Raw genomic sequence first — 16,114 nt, 5'->3', positions numbered from 1 at the left:
TCAGATGAAACCAAAATATAACTTTTTGGTAAAAACTCAACTTGTCATGTTTGGAGGACAAAGAATGCTGAGTTGGATCCAAAGAACACCATACCTACTGTGAAGCATGGGGGTGGAAACATCATGCTTTGGGGCTGTTTTTCTGCAAAGGGACCAGGACGACTGATCCGTGTAAAGAATGGGGCCATGTATTGTGAGATTTTGAGTGAAAACCTCCTTCCATCAGCAAGAGCGTTGAAGATGAAACGTGGCTGGGTCTTTCAGCATGACAATGATCCCAAACACACCGCCCGGGCAACGAAGGAGTGGCTTCGCAAGAAGCATTAAGGTCCTGGAGTGGCCTAGCCAGTCTCCAGATCTCAACCCCATAGAAAATCCTCGTTTGCTAAGTCAAACGACACTGCTGGTTCTGCTCACACTGCCCTACCCTGTGCTCTGACCTCTTTCTCCCCTCTCTCTCCAGATGAAATCTCGCGTCTTGTGACGGCCGGCCGCCCAACAACCTGCCCGCTCGACCCTATCCCCTCCTCTCTTCTCCAGACCATTTCTGGAGACCTTCTCCCTTACCTCACCTCGCTCATCAACTTATCCCTGACCGCTGGCTACGTCCCTTCCGTCTTCAAGAGAGCGAGAGTTGCACCCCTTCTGAAAAAACCTACACTCGATCCCTCCGATGTTAACAACTACAGACCAGTATCCCTTCTTTCTTTTCTCTCCAAAACTCTTGAACATGCCGTCCTTGGTCAGCTCTCCCGCTATCTCTCTCAGAATGACCTTCTTGATCCAAATCAGTCAGGTTTCAAGACTAGTCATTCAACTGAGACTGCTCTTCTCTGTATCACGGAGGCGCTCCGCACCGCTAAAGCTAACTCTCTCTCCTCTGCTCTCATCCTTCTAGACCTATCGGCTGCCTTCGATACTGTGAACCATCAGATCCTCCTCTCCACCCTCTCCGAGTTGGGCATCTCTGGCGCGGCCCACGCTTGGATTGCGTCCTACCTGACAGGTCGCTCCTACCAGGTGGCGTGGCGAGAATCTGTCTCCTCACCACGCGCTCTCACCACTGGTGTCCCCAGGGCTCTGTTCTAGGCCCTCTCCTATTCTCGCTATACACCAAGTCACTTGGCTCTGTCATAACCTCACATGGTCTCTCCTATCATTGCTATGCAGACGACACACAATTAATCTTCTCCTTTCCCCCTTCTGATGACCAGGTGGCGAATCGCATCTCTGCATGTCTGGCAGACATATCAGTGTGGATGACGGATCACCACCTCAAGCTGAACTTCGGCAAGACGGAGCTGCTCTTCCTCCCGGGAAGGACTGCCCGTTCCATGATCTCGCCATCACGGTTGACAACTCCATTGTGTCCTCCTCCCAGAGCGCTAAGAACCTTGGCGTGATCCTGGACAACTCCCTGTCGTTCTCAACTAACATCAAGACGGTGGCACGTTCCTGTAGGTTCATGCTCTACAACATCCGCAGAGTACGACCCTGCCTCACACAGGAAGCGGCGCAGGTCCTAATCCAGGCACTTGTCATCTCCCGTCTGGATTACTGCAACTCGCTGTTGGCTGGGCTCCCTGCCTGTGCCATTAAACCCCTACAACTCATCCAGAACGCCGCAGCCCGTCTAGTGTTCAACCTTCCCAAGTTCTCTCACGTCACCCCGCTCCTCCGCTCTCTCCACTGGCTTCCAGTTGAAGCTCGCATCCGCTACAAGACCATGGTGCTTGCCTACGGAGCTGTGAGGGGAACGGCACCTCAGTACCTCCAGGCTCTGATCAGGCCCTACACCCAAATAAGGGCACTGCGTTCATCCACCTCTGGCCTGCTCGTCTCCCTACCACTGAGGAAGTACAGTTCCCGCTCAGCCCAGTCAAAACTGTTCGCTGCTCTGGCTCCCCAATGGTGGAACAAACTCCCTCACGACGCCAGGACAGCGGAGTCAATCACCACCTTCCGGAGACACCTGAAACCCCACCTCTTTAAGGAATACTTAGGATAGGATAAAGTAATCCTTCTCACCCCCCTTAAAATATTTAGATGCACTATTGTAAAGTGGCTGTTCCACTGGATGTCATAAGGTGAATGCACCAATTTGTAAGTCGCTCTGGATAAGAGCGTCTGCTAAATGACTTAAATGTAAATGTAAAATCTTTGGAGGGAGTTGAAAGTCCGTGTTGCCCAGCAACAGCCCCAAAACATCACTGCTCTAGAGGAGATATGCATGGAGGAATGGGCCAAAATACCAGCAACAGTGTGTGAAAACCTTGTCAAACGTTTTCTGTAAGTCTTCACCTCTGTCATTGCCAACAAAGGGTATATAACAAAGTATTGAGATCATCTTTTTTATTGACCAAATACTTATTTATTTTCCACCATAATTTGCAAATAAATTCATTAAAAATCCTACAATGTGATTTTCTGGATTTTCTCTCCTCATTTCGTCTGTCATAGTTGAAGTGTACCTATGATGAAAATTACAGGCCTCATCTTTTTAAGTGGGAGAACATGCACAATTGGTAGCTGACTAAATACTTTTTTGCCCCACTATTTTGTGAAGTGCACCAGTCCCTCCTGCAGAAAAGCACCCCCACAACATGCTGCTGCCACCCCCATGCTTCACAGTTGGGATGGTGTTCTTCAGCTTGCAACCTCCCTCTTTTTCCTCAAAACATAACGATGCTCATTATGGCCAAACAGTTCTTTTTTTCCCCCCATCAGACCAGAGGACATTTCTCCAAAAAGTGCTATCTTTGTCCCCATGTGCAGTTGCAAACCGTAGTCTGGCTTTTTTTATGGAGGTTTTGGAGCAGTGGCTTCTTCCTTGCTGAGCGGCCTTTCAGGTTATGTCGATAAAGGACTCGTTTTACTGTGGATATAGATACTTTCGTACCTGTTTCCTCCAGCATCTTCACAAGGTTCTTTGCTGTTGTTCTAGGATTGATTTGTACTTTTCCCACCAAAGTACGTTCATCTCTAGGAGACAGAACGCGTCTCCTTCCTGAGCGGTATGACGGCTGTGTGGTCCCATGGTGTTTATACTATTTTTTTGTACAGATGAACGTGGTACCTTCAGGCATTTGGAAATTACTATTTGGAAATTATAAGTGAAATAATCTGTCTCTAAACAATTGTTGGAAAATTACTTGTGTCATGCACAAAGTAGCTGTCCTAACAGACTTGCCAAAACTATAGTTTGTTAACAAGAAATTTGTCGAGTGGTTGAAAAACAAGTTTTAATGACTCCAACCTAAGTGTAAGTAAACTTCCGACTTCAACTGTATGTGATTCGGCCACCAATGGAAATAGGTGGAGTAAAAGGCCAGCAACACTCTGTGTTATTCAGAGCCCCATGAAATCACATCATATATGCATTCTACAGACCCTACTGAGCATTCCCTAAAATACCTATACTGCTGCACTGAGAATGATTCTTGCTCTAAGCAAATATGTATTCCATATACAGTGATTCGCATTGTGTGCATTTACTTGACCATGGAACAGGTTTTAAAAGCCAGATTGAATTCAAATGTCACTTAAATATGAACAAATATGAATCATTGTTAATTTGTAGACATATATCATGAATGGTGGGGATATTTATTTAGAACATTTCTGAAAATCCATGATCAGGCAGTACTTTTTTAGTGTTGCTGACGAGACGCTGATCGGGTGATGAGTTCGCAAAACAAATGCCACTGGACAGCGAAAAACAAGTTAAGCTTTTTTTTTTTTTTTTTACATTTAAATTAGTTTGTACTGAGGTAGTTAAGTGTCGAGTTAAATTACATACTGTAGCTAGCTCAGTCGTTGTTTCAAATAATGTCGGTGACATCACAGCAGTTAGATTACATTTAGCTAGCTAGCAGGCTCAGATAAATACAAATCCCCTTGATAGAGCCATGTCACATCATGAGATTTGTAAATTAAAGTAGTATAATATACTACTTATAGTATAACATTATAATATGAATTGGAGTTTCCCAATCTTCCCCTTATCCAGATGCTGTGACAAAGGCATTTCCTAACAGACCTGCTAACTTTCTCTGATGTTACTTTAAGGTAGGAACCAACATGCAGTACCTCCAGCAGGAAGAGCGGCAAGAACCATTCGTCCGCCAGCTCACGGACAAGCTACACTATTCACAGCCCCATGTACTATTTCATGTAATTGCATTGCTGAACTTTTTGAAACTTAATGTATTTGTATTGTTTCAAAAATGTACAAATAAAATGTATGGTTTAAACATGTCTAATGATTATTGTTTCAGCTGTTAGTGATAATTCCCTAAGTGTTAATACATTTGTGTATAAATAATTAAGCCTTTATGTATGTGTTATGAATGACCATAGGTGTCTGACCTTAATAGTTAATGACTTGTTTCAGGAAACTAGGCGTATGGTCGCACATCACTACTAAACAGGAACATGGAACTTTCATGTGCCTTAATAACAAATGTGTATGTCATCTGTAAATATAAATAAAATTGTTATAATACAAGCCTAGTTGGTTTAGCCACAGAAAGAGTCAGGAACCTTCCAAATAGCCATTATTGGCTGGACATGATGAGTTCAGATTGGTCTACCATGTGGCACACTTCTCTGTAACATGAGCTGCTCAGGTAATCCTTTCTAATGTGGCTTTTATGAAAGAAGAACTGCAAAAGTGTTGCTAATGCTCTCCACTTTCTGGAAGACAGAGTTTTGAAATCAGTGGCCAGTGGAAGCAGAGTATGATAGCTAAGGAGATGGAAAAAATTCTGCCGTTTGATTGCAAATATGCGGAGGGAGTCGAAATGAGAACACACAGAAGGCTGTTGTATAAAACACGTGTCTCTGGACTATATCTTCAAACTAAGGGCAACCATGGCATCTGTGACAGAGGGAGAAGCATTCATCCATGTATACTGGTAAGAGTCTCACGAGCAACATTTTCTGATATACGTTTCTAATTTTGTCAGTCATTTTCATTGCAAGGTAAAGCATACGGTTAGCTAGCTAGCTAACATTAAACCTAGTTGGTTCGCTTTAGCTACCTGCAGATTCATGCATGGTAGTAACGTTTTGAGTTGGGATTAAACAAAAGACTCCATTATGCAAGTAACCATTTCACTGTACTGTTTACACCTTCTGTATCCTGTGCATGTGACAAATACACTTTGATTTGACTTGATATGTGTGCTTACCAGAGACGGTAATGTGAAGAACAACATGACCTGCACCAAAGTCTAATTAGGATATAACGTTAGGCAAACGAGACAGTGTCCAAGTTCAAAAATTGTCCAGTAGAATGCCCTGCTTTTATTTCATCGCACTCACAACTATAAGCTATTATCGGTAATTAGCTCGCCATTAACTTGTAAATAATTATCTTATTGTGAGTTTATTTTCTGTAAAAATGAATACAAATTAGCTAAAGTTAAGACATTGTAAGCTATGATATGGTCATTATTTGAATTGGCTAGCCAGCGAACTTAACGTTAGCTAGCTAACAAGCAAGAAACAAACCAAAACATTGGTTAGAAAGTTGCATGGTTTGCTAGATTGACATATACTAAATACATTTTTAAACAGATGGATTTGTTGTTAAAATACACTACGCTATTTTGGACTAACAGGCTGCTGATGTCATGCAGCCTGTCGTTTTTGTGTTTATACTATTTCATAATGACAATAGAATGTTCATGATGTCACTGTGACAACTGTCGATAGACGTAGTATAAACCAGCCTTTAGTCTTGAAATCTTTGGTTGCTTGTACCGTACTCACTCTGTTTCGCACATGGCCTCACATGTGAATCCTTAAAGAGATGGGTGGGGCTAAAGCTTAAGAGGGTGTGAACAATGCTGAATGGGTGTAGACAAAATCTCTCCAGCAGGTGTACCAAAACATTCAAGGGCTATTTTCTCAAAAGTGGGGTTACAAGTGTTTCAATTTTCAAAGTAGAATTACTTTCCCATTGTTCCTCAACTGTAGTGTATGATATACCATTTTCTAGCTCTGAGTTTCTACTTTTATCCAATGTAAAAAAAAAACACAAGTGTCATGATACAAGAAATGTATGTATGTGTTATAAAATTACCAAATGGATCTGACTTTAAATTAAGTATAGTGTCATGCGATAGTCTTTATGGATGTCTTATGAATGACCGAAGGTGTCTCACTTCAAACTAAGTATTACAGGACACTACATAAAGTGTCATTAAATAAGTTATTAACATTCTGCTGATTTATGAAGATTCTCACGATCCACAGGTTACTGTAGGGAAAAGCTTGTGTGTGTATGTGTCAGAACCAAGATGATTTGGAATAGTCCAACCTGAGACTAACGCACCAAGTATTCCTCTTCTGTTCCCATGTTGGAGTCCAGGCCTCGATTACAACCTGTTACATTGGTGCCAACATTTTGTGGCTAATCTTTCAGCAAGGGGAAGTGGGTGAATGTGTCAAAGACTTGACTGGGCCCAGCACCGCGCGGTATGGCTTGTTTTTGTTGTGTGCGTGTTCGTTTACTGAGGAACATGTAACTTGGTTCCAGAAAAAATACATTTTCAATTTCTTTAGGTTGGGGGGCTTTCTTCAAGGTAAGAGTGTATTGGTGTAACGTCCTCCCCAGACTATTGCACACACAGCACATATAAGCCTGGGACATCAATCATTCAAAGTTGGCCTTAGTGGGAGTGACCATAGAATTCTAAGGGAGTGACCTTACTGAGTAAAGTATTTGTCATTGTCACTATTTAACGCAGTCAAAAAGTCATAATTATTGCTAATCCCTGCCCATCCATCTTCTTAAAATGTGATTTTAAACCTAACCCTAACTAATGAAGGCCAAGTTTGGTGCGTTGGGCCACCCGACCTTCCGGGCATTGTGGCAGAAGTGTCTGGGAATGAGATTAGGTGTAATGTGACAGGACATCACTTCAGAGCGTATACCATTCCTCATCACTACATGCAACCCTTTATAAAGCATGTGCTTACATCATATTTGACAGTGGGTTATGTCACATTCGACATGGGTATTTACGCCACATGACAGATGCTTTCTAACACATGTAGTGCTTATAAAGGCATTATGTCTTTATTTACATTTACATTTAAGTCATTTAGCAGACGCTCTTATCCAGAGCGACTTACAAATTGGTGCATTCACCTTATGACATCCAGTGGAACAGCCACTTTACAATAGTGCATCTAAATCTTTTAAGGGGGGTGAGAAGGATTACTTTATCCTATCCTAGGTATTCCTTAAAGAGGTGGGGTTTCAGGTGTCTCCGGAAGGTGGTGATTGACTCCACTGTCCTGGCGTCGTGAGGGAGTTTGTTCCACCATTGGGGAGCCAGAGCAGCGAACAGTTTTGACTGGGCTGAGCGGGAACTGTACTTCCTCAGTGGTAGGGTGGCGAGCAGGCCAGAGGTGGATGAACGCAGTGCCCTTATTTGGGTGTAGGGCCTTATCAGAGCCTGGAGGTACTGAGGTGCCGTTCCCCTCACAGCTCCGTAGGCAAGCACCATAGTCTTGTAGCGGATGCGAGCTTCAACTGGAAGCCAGTGGAGAGAGCGGAGGAGCGGGGTGACGTGAGAGAACTTGGGAAGGTTGAACACTAGACGGGCTGCGGCGTTCTGGATGAGTTGTAGGGGTTTAATGGCACAGGCAGGGAGCCCAGCCAACAGCGAGTTGCAGTAATCCAGACGGGAGATGACAAGTGCCTGGATTAGGACCTGCGCCGCTTCCTGTGTGAGGCAGGGTCGTACTCTGCGGATGTTGTAGAGCACATATGTCAGAGTCAAGGCCCGCGGGCCACATCCGGCCCACGAGAAGGTTTTTTACGGCCCCTGGGATGATCTTGATTTGTTATTAGAACCGGCCCGCAGACCGCAGCAAGCCGGCAGCCCGCAGATCTTTTACACGCACCAATACTACATTTCCCACAATGCAACGGTGACGCACCGAGCAGTAGGCTGCTTCATTTCAATATTTATTGGCACAGCAGTTGTCAGCATCACAGTAAAATTAACTTTCAGATACCCATCAAAAATGGCAAAACGGAAGGTGGACACTGAGAACCGGGGTTTCAAACAAGGTGGGAGTCGGAGTATTTGTTCACGGAGGTAGCTGGAAAACCTGTGTGTCTTCTGTGTGGAGAAAGTGTGGCGGTACTGAAAGAGTATAATCTGAGACGACATTATGAAACGAAACACGCGGACAAAAACAAGAATATGGACATGGAACAAAGGCTACAAAAGGCAGAGGAATTAAAACGAGGCCTCAAATCTCGACAGGCTCTGTTCAAAAAAGCCAAATCACAAGGCCAGGCTGCTGTCAAGGCCAGTTTTATTTTGGCAGAAGAGATCGCTAAATCAGCCCGGCCATTTACGGAGGGGATTTCATCAAAAACTGCATGATTAAAGTTTGTGACGAAGTTTGCCCAGAAAAAAGGCAACTCTTTTTAAATGTGAGTCTGAGCAGAAACACCATTGCCGAGAGAGTAGACCAGTTGTCCATCAATCTAAAAGAGCAGCTTGTGAAAAAGGGAAAAGATTTCATTGCATATTCCTTGGCTGTGGATGAGAGCACCGACATTTCTGACATTGCCCAGTTGTCAATTTTCATCCGCGGAGTGGACTCCAGCCTAAGCGTGACAGAGGAGTTTTTGGCTTTACGTCCTATGCATGGCACAACTACGGGGCATGATTTGTATGAAGAGGTGTCAAGATGTGTAAATGAGATGGAGCTGCCTTGGGAAAAACTCGTGGGTTTGACAACCGACGGAGCACCTGCGATGTGTGGACACAGGAGCGGACTGGTGGGGAAGATACGGGAAAAGATGCAAGAGGAAAACGCGACAGGTGAGCTGACAGCTTATCATTGTATCATACACCAGGAAGCGTTGTGCGGTAAAGCCTTGAAAATGGAGCATGTAATGAGCATCATCACGCGCACAGTTAACTTTATCAGAGCCAAAGGTTTGAATCACCGTCAGTTCAAGGCATTTCTGACGGAGTTAGAAACGGAGCATGGTGATTTGCCTTATCACACAGAGGTGCGATGGCTAAGCCAGGGAAAGGTGCTTCAAAGATGTTTCGAGCTTCGTGAGGAGATTTGTCTGTTCTTGGACAGCAAAGGGAAAGACACAACACAACTCCGAGACGAAATGTTTCTGTGTGAAATGGCTTTTCTGTGTGACATTACGAGTCATCTGAATGCAATGAACTTGCAGCTGCAGGGTCGGGATCGTGTCATCTCTGATATGTACAGTACAGTGAAGGCATTTAAAACCAAACTGACTCTGTGGGAGACGCAGATGCGGAAAGAAAATTTGAGCCACTTTCCCAGCTGCCAGACCATGAAAGAGAAGCTCTCTACCAGTGCGTTCCCGAGCGCACAGTTGGCTGATAAAATAGGTATGCTTGCCGCTGACTTTCGACGCCGATTTGCTGACTTTGAAGCACAAAAAGCAGGTTGGAACTGCTCGGTAACCCATTTGCTGTTGACGTGGAAAGCTCACCACCAAACCTCCAAATGGAGTTGATTGACCTCCAATGCAATGATGCACTGAGGGCAAAATATGCGGCAGTGGGTGCTGCGGAGTTCGCCCGTTTCCTCCCCGACAATGCCCCAGCTGCGCATCCAGGCTGCTCAAACGTTGTCTATGTTTGGCAGCACATACCTGTGTGAACAACTGTTTTCTTTGATGAACTTGAACAAAACATCACACAGAAGTCGACTTACTGCTGAACACCTCCACTCAATTCTGAGGATTTCCTCAGCTCAGAGCCTTACCCCGAACATTGATGAACTTGTGGAAAAGATGGGACACCACCAAGTATCACCCTCAACCTCAAACAAGTGAACATTACTGTGCAATCACATATTTAGAGTTTTTACTCAGTTCAAGTTTAAAAGTTAAAGTTTAATATTTGTTTTCACTGCATGTTACTTCTCCTTAAACAAAGTGTTGTTTTTGATTAATAGATTTTTGCACTTTATTTTATTGTATTTCAATCCAATTATATTTTAAAAATATTTCAGTTGAGTGGATGATAGAAAATTGCTATTATTGTTTTTTTCTTTGAAGTAAATTTAGCCCACTTTTGCTAAAATAGAAAATATAGGCTACTGATGGTACCTTGAATACCAGTTTCTTTCATTTAATGTTCATGTTATGGGGATTTTTATATAAAGGAAATTTGTCTTTTGTGTCTGTTGAAAATTAAAGATTACTGACAGAGCCATAAGAAAATATTGCTTTATTTATCTGATCATATTGGAATATATTTGTTAGGTTTTCAGTAGGTTCAATTAGGTTCACTAGACTATATGCGTCATTTAAAAATTTTCAATGAACATTCGAACAGTCCGGCCCTCGGCTTGTAGCTAAATTTTTTATTTGGCCCTCCGTCCATTTGACTTTGACACCCCTGTTGTAGAGCATGAACCTACAGGAATGGGCCACCGCCTTGATGTTAGTTGAGAACGACAGGGTGTTGTCCAGGATCACGCCAAGGTTCTTAGCGCTCTGGGAGGAGGACACAATGGAATTGTCAACCGTGATGGCGAGATCATGGAACGGGCAGTCCTTCCCCGGGAGGAAGAGCAGCTCCGTCTTGCCGAAGTTCAGCTTGAGGTGGTGATCCGTCATCCACACTGATATGTCTGCCAGACAAATTTATGAAGCCTTTAAAAACTGAACGTCATTTAATGCGGGATCGCGATGTTCACAATCTCAGAAACGCAGAACTAAAATCTTGCCTAATAGATTGGTGAGAAGGTAGAGCTCCACGGACCCTTTGTGTCTGGAATTCATTTAGCCTTTCATTTTAGTCATTGAGTGCTGTAGAGTTTTTTTCTTGTGTCAATGAACATATGACATTCCTGGATTACTCATTGCATTAATAAAGTCTGATTTAAATCAACAAATACAATTGTTTAAACAAAGTTAAGGGTTAAAGATTGTGAATATCTGGCTGTGTTGGCAAAATCACTAAATAGTCAAGCGGGGAGAGGCTGACAATTGCCACAGTTGTCACAGTTCTTAGACCAATCAGAAATGTCCAGCTAACCCTACGCTAATGACAACATTGGATATCAAAACTGAACTTGGATCTGCGTTAAGTAGCAATGATAGCCGTCGTAAAATGACAGTGGAGAAGGATATCTCAAACCAGTCATGACTATTCAACAAAAAAATTAACTTTCTTTCCAGCAAATTTCTTAGTTACATGGTAGGGTTGGACGGTATTCCGTATATGCCATATACCAGGGTATTTGGGAAAAGCCATGGGATGGTTTTTCAATACCATCAAACCTGTTTCTTTGAAGTTTTTCAACAAAATGTAATATTTGTGGCTACTTTTTAAAGTTAATCCCTGCTGTTAACTTGTGCAATACGTTAGGAGATAAAGCAGACTGCGTTCTTCATTTCAATGGTTACATTTTACATTATGATGCTTACCATAGTTCCCTAGAACAGCTGAGCCAGTCAGGTGTTTGTAAATATCACAACGGGAGAAAGTGGGAGCTGGTGAGTCCATAGCGTTCTATTTCTACCGGCGAGTCCCTGTTATGCAGTGCAGGAGTTGACGATGTTATACTTGCATGCAATTCACTACTAAATGTTTGCCATCAGATATCGTATAATGTCTTTCTGCCAGAAGTCAGAGCTCTGGATGACATTTTTTCCCTGAGCTTCCTACTAGTGTTTTTTACTCCTTCGTTCTCTTCTCTGCTCTGTGTACACATGCATGCTTTTTTGAAGGAAGAGTAGCATCACAACTTTGTTCATTTGCACAATTTCGCTCATAAAATGTCCACACTCACCAAAAATGACATTCGTTAGCAGCTAGCTTGTTTGACTTTGTGGATTTGCAATTAGTTTGTTCGTTTTCGCTCATTAGCGTTTAGCTAACAGTGGCGACCAAATGTGATTTTGCTATTAGTTTGTGATAGGGTTTTCTTGCATTATCCTGTTACATGCATCTGTCCACAAGAGATAATGATGTTCACCATATGCATTCTACTTTGCACATTCTTCCACTGCAAATCTACCATTCCAGTGTTTTACTTGCTATTTTGTATTTACTTTGCCACCATGGCCTTTTTTTTGCCTTTATCTCCCTTATCTCACCTCATTTGCTCACATCGTATATAGACTTGTTTATATTGTATTATTGACTGTATGTTTGTTTTACTCCATGTGTAAATCAGTGTTGATGTATGTGTCGAACTGCTTTGCTTTGTCTTGGCCAGGTCGCAATTCTAAATGAGAACTTGTTCTCAACTTGCCTACCTGGTTAAATAAAGGTGAAATAAAATAAATAAATAAATATGAAAATCCATATTTACCTGCCAGGTAGGTGGGATCTGTGCTCCAAAGCCAAAGGCAGGGAACATTTTGTCACTGCAGGGAACATTTCAGTCAGATACTTCCCTATCATTCAAAACAATGATAAAACCACAATGGAAACTAAGAGGCAGGATTATATCCTCACACCTCGTCTATGGAAACCACCTCAGCCTAACTAAAGAGCTAACTTGCATCAGCACATTCCATCATTAAACATGAAAATCCACACACACACACTATCCTAATCATTAACATTCACACAAACAACTATTGCCTAAGGTTAACAGAATGCAAAGCCAGATAAAGGGCAATAATGGTATTTTTGCATCCAACAGTTCCAGGGGCAGGCAGTTCAAGCAAAAACATACAGCACCATTGCATTTACATGGGGAAAAATAAATAATTCAGCATATTATGGGTGTGAGTTTCCCAGACACTGCACCATATATAATGTAGCATATGGGGAGTAGTACAGGTCAGATTACCTGTCATAGTCTTGGATCACCATGCCAACGGACCAGATGGCAGACAGGTATTCATTGACCCCTTGTGGACTGATGTAGTGGAGAGACTGGGGAGACTTGGGGTCACCGTTTGACCCTGTGAAGTCAATACCCACCTACACATGAGAGGGAGACGGAGAGACAAGGCTTATTGTGGCGGCAGTTCAAGTCAATGAACTTTATTCAATACATTTTTGCTGGCAGGCATAGGACACAAATTGAAAGACAATGAATAATAAAAACAGACAAGTGTGATGTACAACACAGAAAAACTCTGCATGAAAGAACCATTTCTGTGCTAGAGGTCATTTAGAGAGAAATCTTTACTCACAGTGAAGTTGATCTGGCAACCTCCCATGATGTAGTCCAGGAAGGTATACTCCTTCACCACCTGACACAGCTTCACACTCACCACACCAGAGTTTTTGTATCCCTTCTTCTTCTGTTGCTTTTTACTGTTGATACACTCAAACTCAGCCTGGGGAGGGACAGAGGAGCAAGGATGAGAAGAACCACACAGGCTGACACACGCAGAGTAACCCTTGCACTCAATCTCACCGGTGAGGAGCGCGTTGCCTCTTGCAGACGTGTCATGGTGGTCTCAAAGATTCCAATGAGGTCATGAGATCCATCATTGTCATAGTCGTAGCACTCCACCTTAGGACGAGCATAGAGTCGGAGTTAACAGGTTAGCAACAAGCCACAAAACGACTCCTCAAAAAGGTGAACACACGAACGGTTTCAAACCCCAAACAAACATCATTCACATCACACTCAGTAAGAATCAGACCGCGGGTGAACAAGATCATGCAATGGAAAACACCAAACCAAGACGGCAAACCAAACTCAGAGCAAAGGTAACACAAGTTAACTAACACTAATGCACAACAAAAAGATGCCATGATGACAGAGGCTTCATCAACTTCCGCCATTTGTCCAACAAAGACAATATGGATGTCTATGGAAGGGCTGGAACTGTGGCTATCAGTACAGGATGGATACAGCCTACTACAGGGTAAGTGTTCCCCACCCACTCCAGTCTTCCACTACTGACTAGTCACTTCACCCTTCTACTGAAGGCACATGAGGTTGGAGTTGGACACACACCGGGCTGATGACGGTAGATGACCTGGGTTTAAATAAGATTTGTTTCCTGCTCGATTGAGCTTGTCTGTGACATTGAAACCAATGAAAGAGTCCTTAAAGTGTAGGCACAGGCAGGCTCAATCAAACCTCCAAAAATTTGAACCCAGGTCCGAGGGTAACTCACATGTCCTCCAGTGTGGGTATCAGTTGTTCCTTAAAAGACTGCATTAGGGGTATTTACAGCTGAAAAATCACCAATTGTCAACATCAATCAATGCCCTCAAATGCTGTACAGATTATGTACAGTAGTAGTCCACTTAGCTAATAGTAGAGAACGATAACCATTTAAAATCTACTATAAAACGTGAGAGTTAATGCAGTTATTTTCCCCCCGCTCTGTTTAAAACTGTTAACAAGTACAGTCACCTCCAACATTATTGGCACCCTTAATAAAGATAAGCAACAAAAAGACTATAATATAAATAATACAAATACTAAGCTATATTGTATGCCCTCAAATTGGGGAAATTATATTATTTTACACTAATACAATTGCTCAGAGAAAGAGACTGTTAAACTAATACAAAAAAATCTGAAAAAGATAGGTTTTAAAATGATTGGCACCCCTGAAGTCTTATAAAATCTGCATTAACATTCTACTTTTTTCAAGTTAATCTCAGTTTAAGGAAATTTATTGTGGCCAACCATAGCTTCCTGTTTCACTGGGGAATAAAAATGAGGCAACCCACATGTAAAAAAAAAAAAAAAAAAAAAAAGAATAAAAAATACTTTAAAAAAACATGTCAACCATCACATTGGAGAAAGGCAAAGAACTCAACAATTAAGAGACGGGGTAATTATTTTTGCCCTTCATACATTGTCTCCAGAAAGTATTCATACAATAACACATTATAAAAGTGAGAACATAAGTGAGAAGTTTTAGCAAATTTACTGAAAATGAAATACAGAAATAACTCATTTACATAAGAATTCACAGCCCTCAGTCAATACTTTGTAGAAGAACCTTTGGCAGCGATCACAGCTGAGTCGTTTTTTGGTAAGTCTCTACTGAAAGTCAACAAAGGAACATACCCCTAGAGCCTGCGAGAGCTGGGGCCCCCGCAAGATGGCTCAACGACTGATCACACGGTTACGGACCCAGGAACGGAAACGACTACGAGTAGGAACACAGCACATGAGACAACCATAACAACAGCAGGACACACATTTCAGGTGCGCAGCTGTGGTTGGGAGAGAGTAACATCGGCAAGGGGGTTAAGGATCCATCAAGGGAGGAAAAGGTGCTTGGGAGAGCAGAGACAGGGACCTCGCATTGACCAGTACTTCTTACGAAGCAGCCAGTCAAATCAATGAAGCACAGCGACCGGACGCAAACCAAAGTTCACAGAGCATCAGCACCCCTGTAACCGAGGAGGATAACACAAGCACAGAAATGCCGGTGGATGAACACACCCAACCACAGAGACCTCTAAAAGAGGAAAAGATCAAAGGGCACAGACCGAGTGTGAAGTGGCCCAAAGCTGTTGAAAAGAGAGAGTGGGAAACAATCAACAACGACCTGACAAAAGTCTTGGAACAACAGGTAGGAACAGCAGAGAAAAAGCTTGAAAGGATGGGAGACATCATCTACCACTACGGAGAAGAGCGCTTTGGAGTAAACGAAATGAGAAGTGGAAAGACACCACCCGCGCCAGCCAAATCTAGGAGGCAGGTTGAGATACTTGTCAGAGAGAGAAGGCAGCTGAGGAAGCAGTGGAAGAAGGCCTCTGATGCAGAGAGAGAAGGTCTCATGCTACTCCAAGCAGACATTACATGTCGGCTGGCAACCTTGCGAAGAGCGGAAAACTTATGGAAACTTCGTAGGAAGAAGGAACACTCAAGAACACAGTTCTATAAAACAAACTACGTTTGTCAAAGATCTCTTCGCAAAGGAAAAGTGCGGGATCCTAAAAACTCCAAAGCCTGAACTGGAAGAACATCTGGAAAAGGTCCACCAGGACATGAAAAGGCATGAGCAGATAATCATCCCACATGACATCCCACCTATTCAACCACCAGAATTCAAACTGGATACTGACCCTCCAAAATGAAGGGAAGTAGAGAACGTTGTCCGAAGAGCAAGAGCGGCCTCGGCTCCTGGGCCTAATGGAGT

At 42.9% G+C, this 16,114-nt stretch overlaps 1 protein-coding gene across 5 annotated transcripts in view; it reads right to left on the bottom strand.

Annotated features, from left to right (window-relative positions):
• Positions 1-16,114, bottom strand: part of cpne3 (copine III) — a 35,403-nt gene that overhangs the window by 5,630 nt on the left and 13,659 nt on the right. For all 5 annotated transcript variants that reach the window (XR_006830760.1, XM_046292435.1, XM_046292434.1 and 2 more), the window contains exons 8-11: positions 13,414-13,512; positions 13,187-13,333; positions 12,838-12,971; positions 12,352-12,406 (exon numbers count right to left, since the gene is read on the bottom strand). Coding sequence is in view for 4 of the 5 variants with exons in the window: in XM_046292435.1 (XP_046148391.1) it covers positions 12,352-12,406; positions 12,838-12,971; positions 13,187-13,333; positions 13,414-13,512 (435 nt within the window). In the remaining variant the exon portion in view is untranslated. The remainder of the gene's footprint in view (positions 1-12,351; positions 12,407-12,837; positions 12,972-13,186; positions 13,334-13,413; positions 13,513-16,114) is intronic.

The sequence above is a fragment of the Oncorhynchus gorbuscha genome, linkage group LG12, assembly GCF_021184085.1.
Source record: "Oncorhynchus gorbuscha isolate QuinsamMale2020 ecotype Even-year linkage group LG12, OgorEven_v1.0, whole genome shotgun sequence".
Classification (NCBI taxonomy): domain Eukaryota; kingdom Metazoa; phylum Chordata; class Actinopteri; order Salmoniformes; family Salmonidae; genus Oncorhynchus; species Oncorhynchus gorbuscha.
This window is presented reverse-complemented; position numbering and strand designations above follow the sequence as displayed.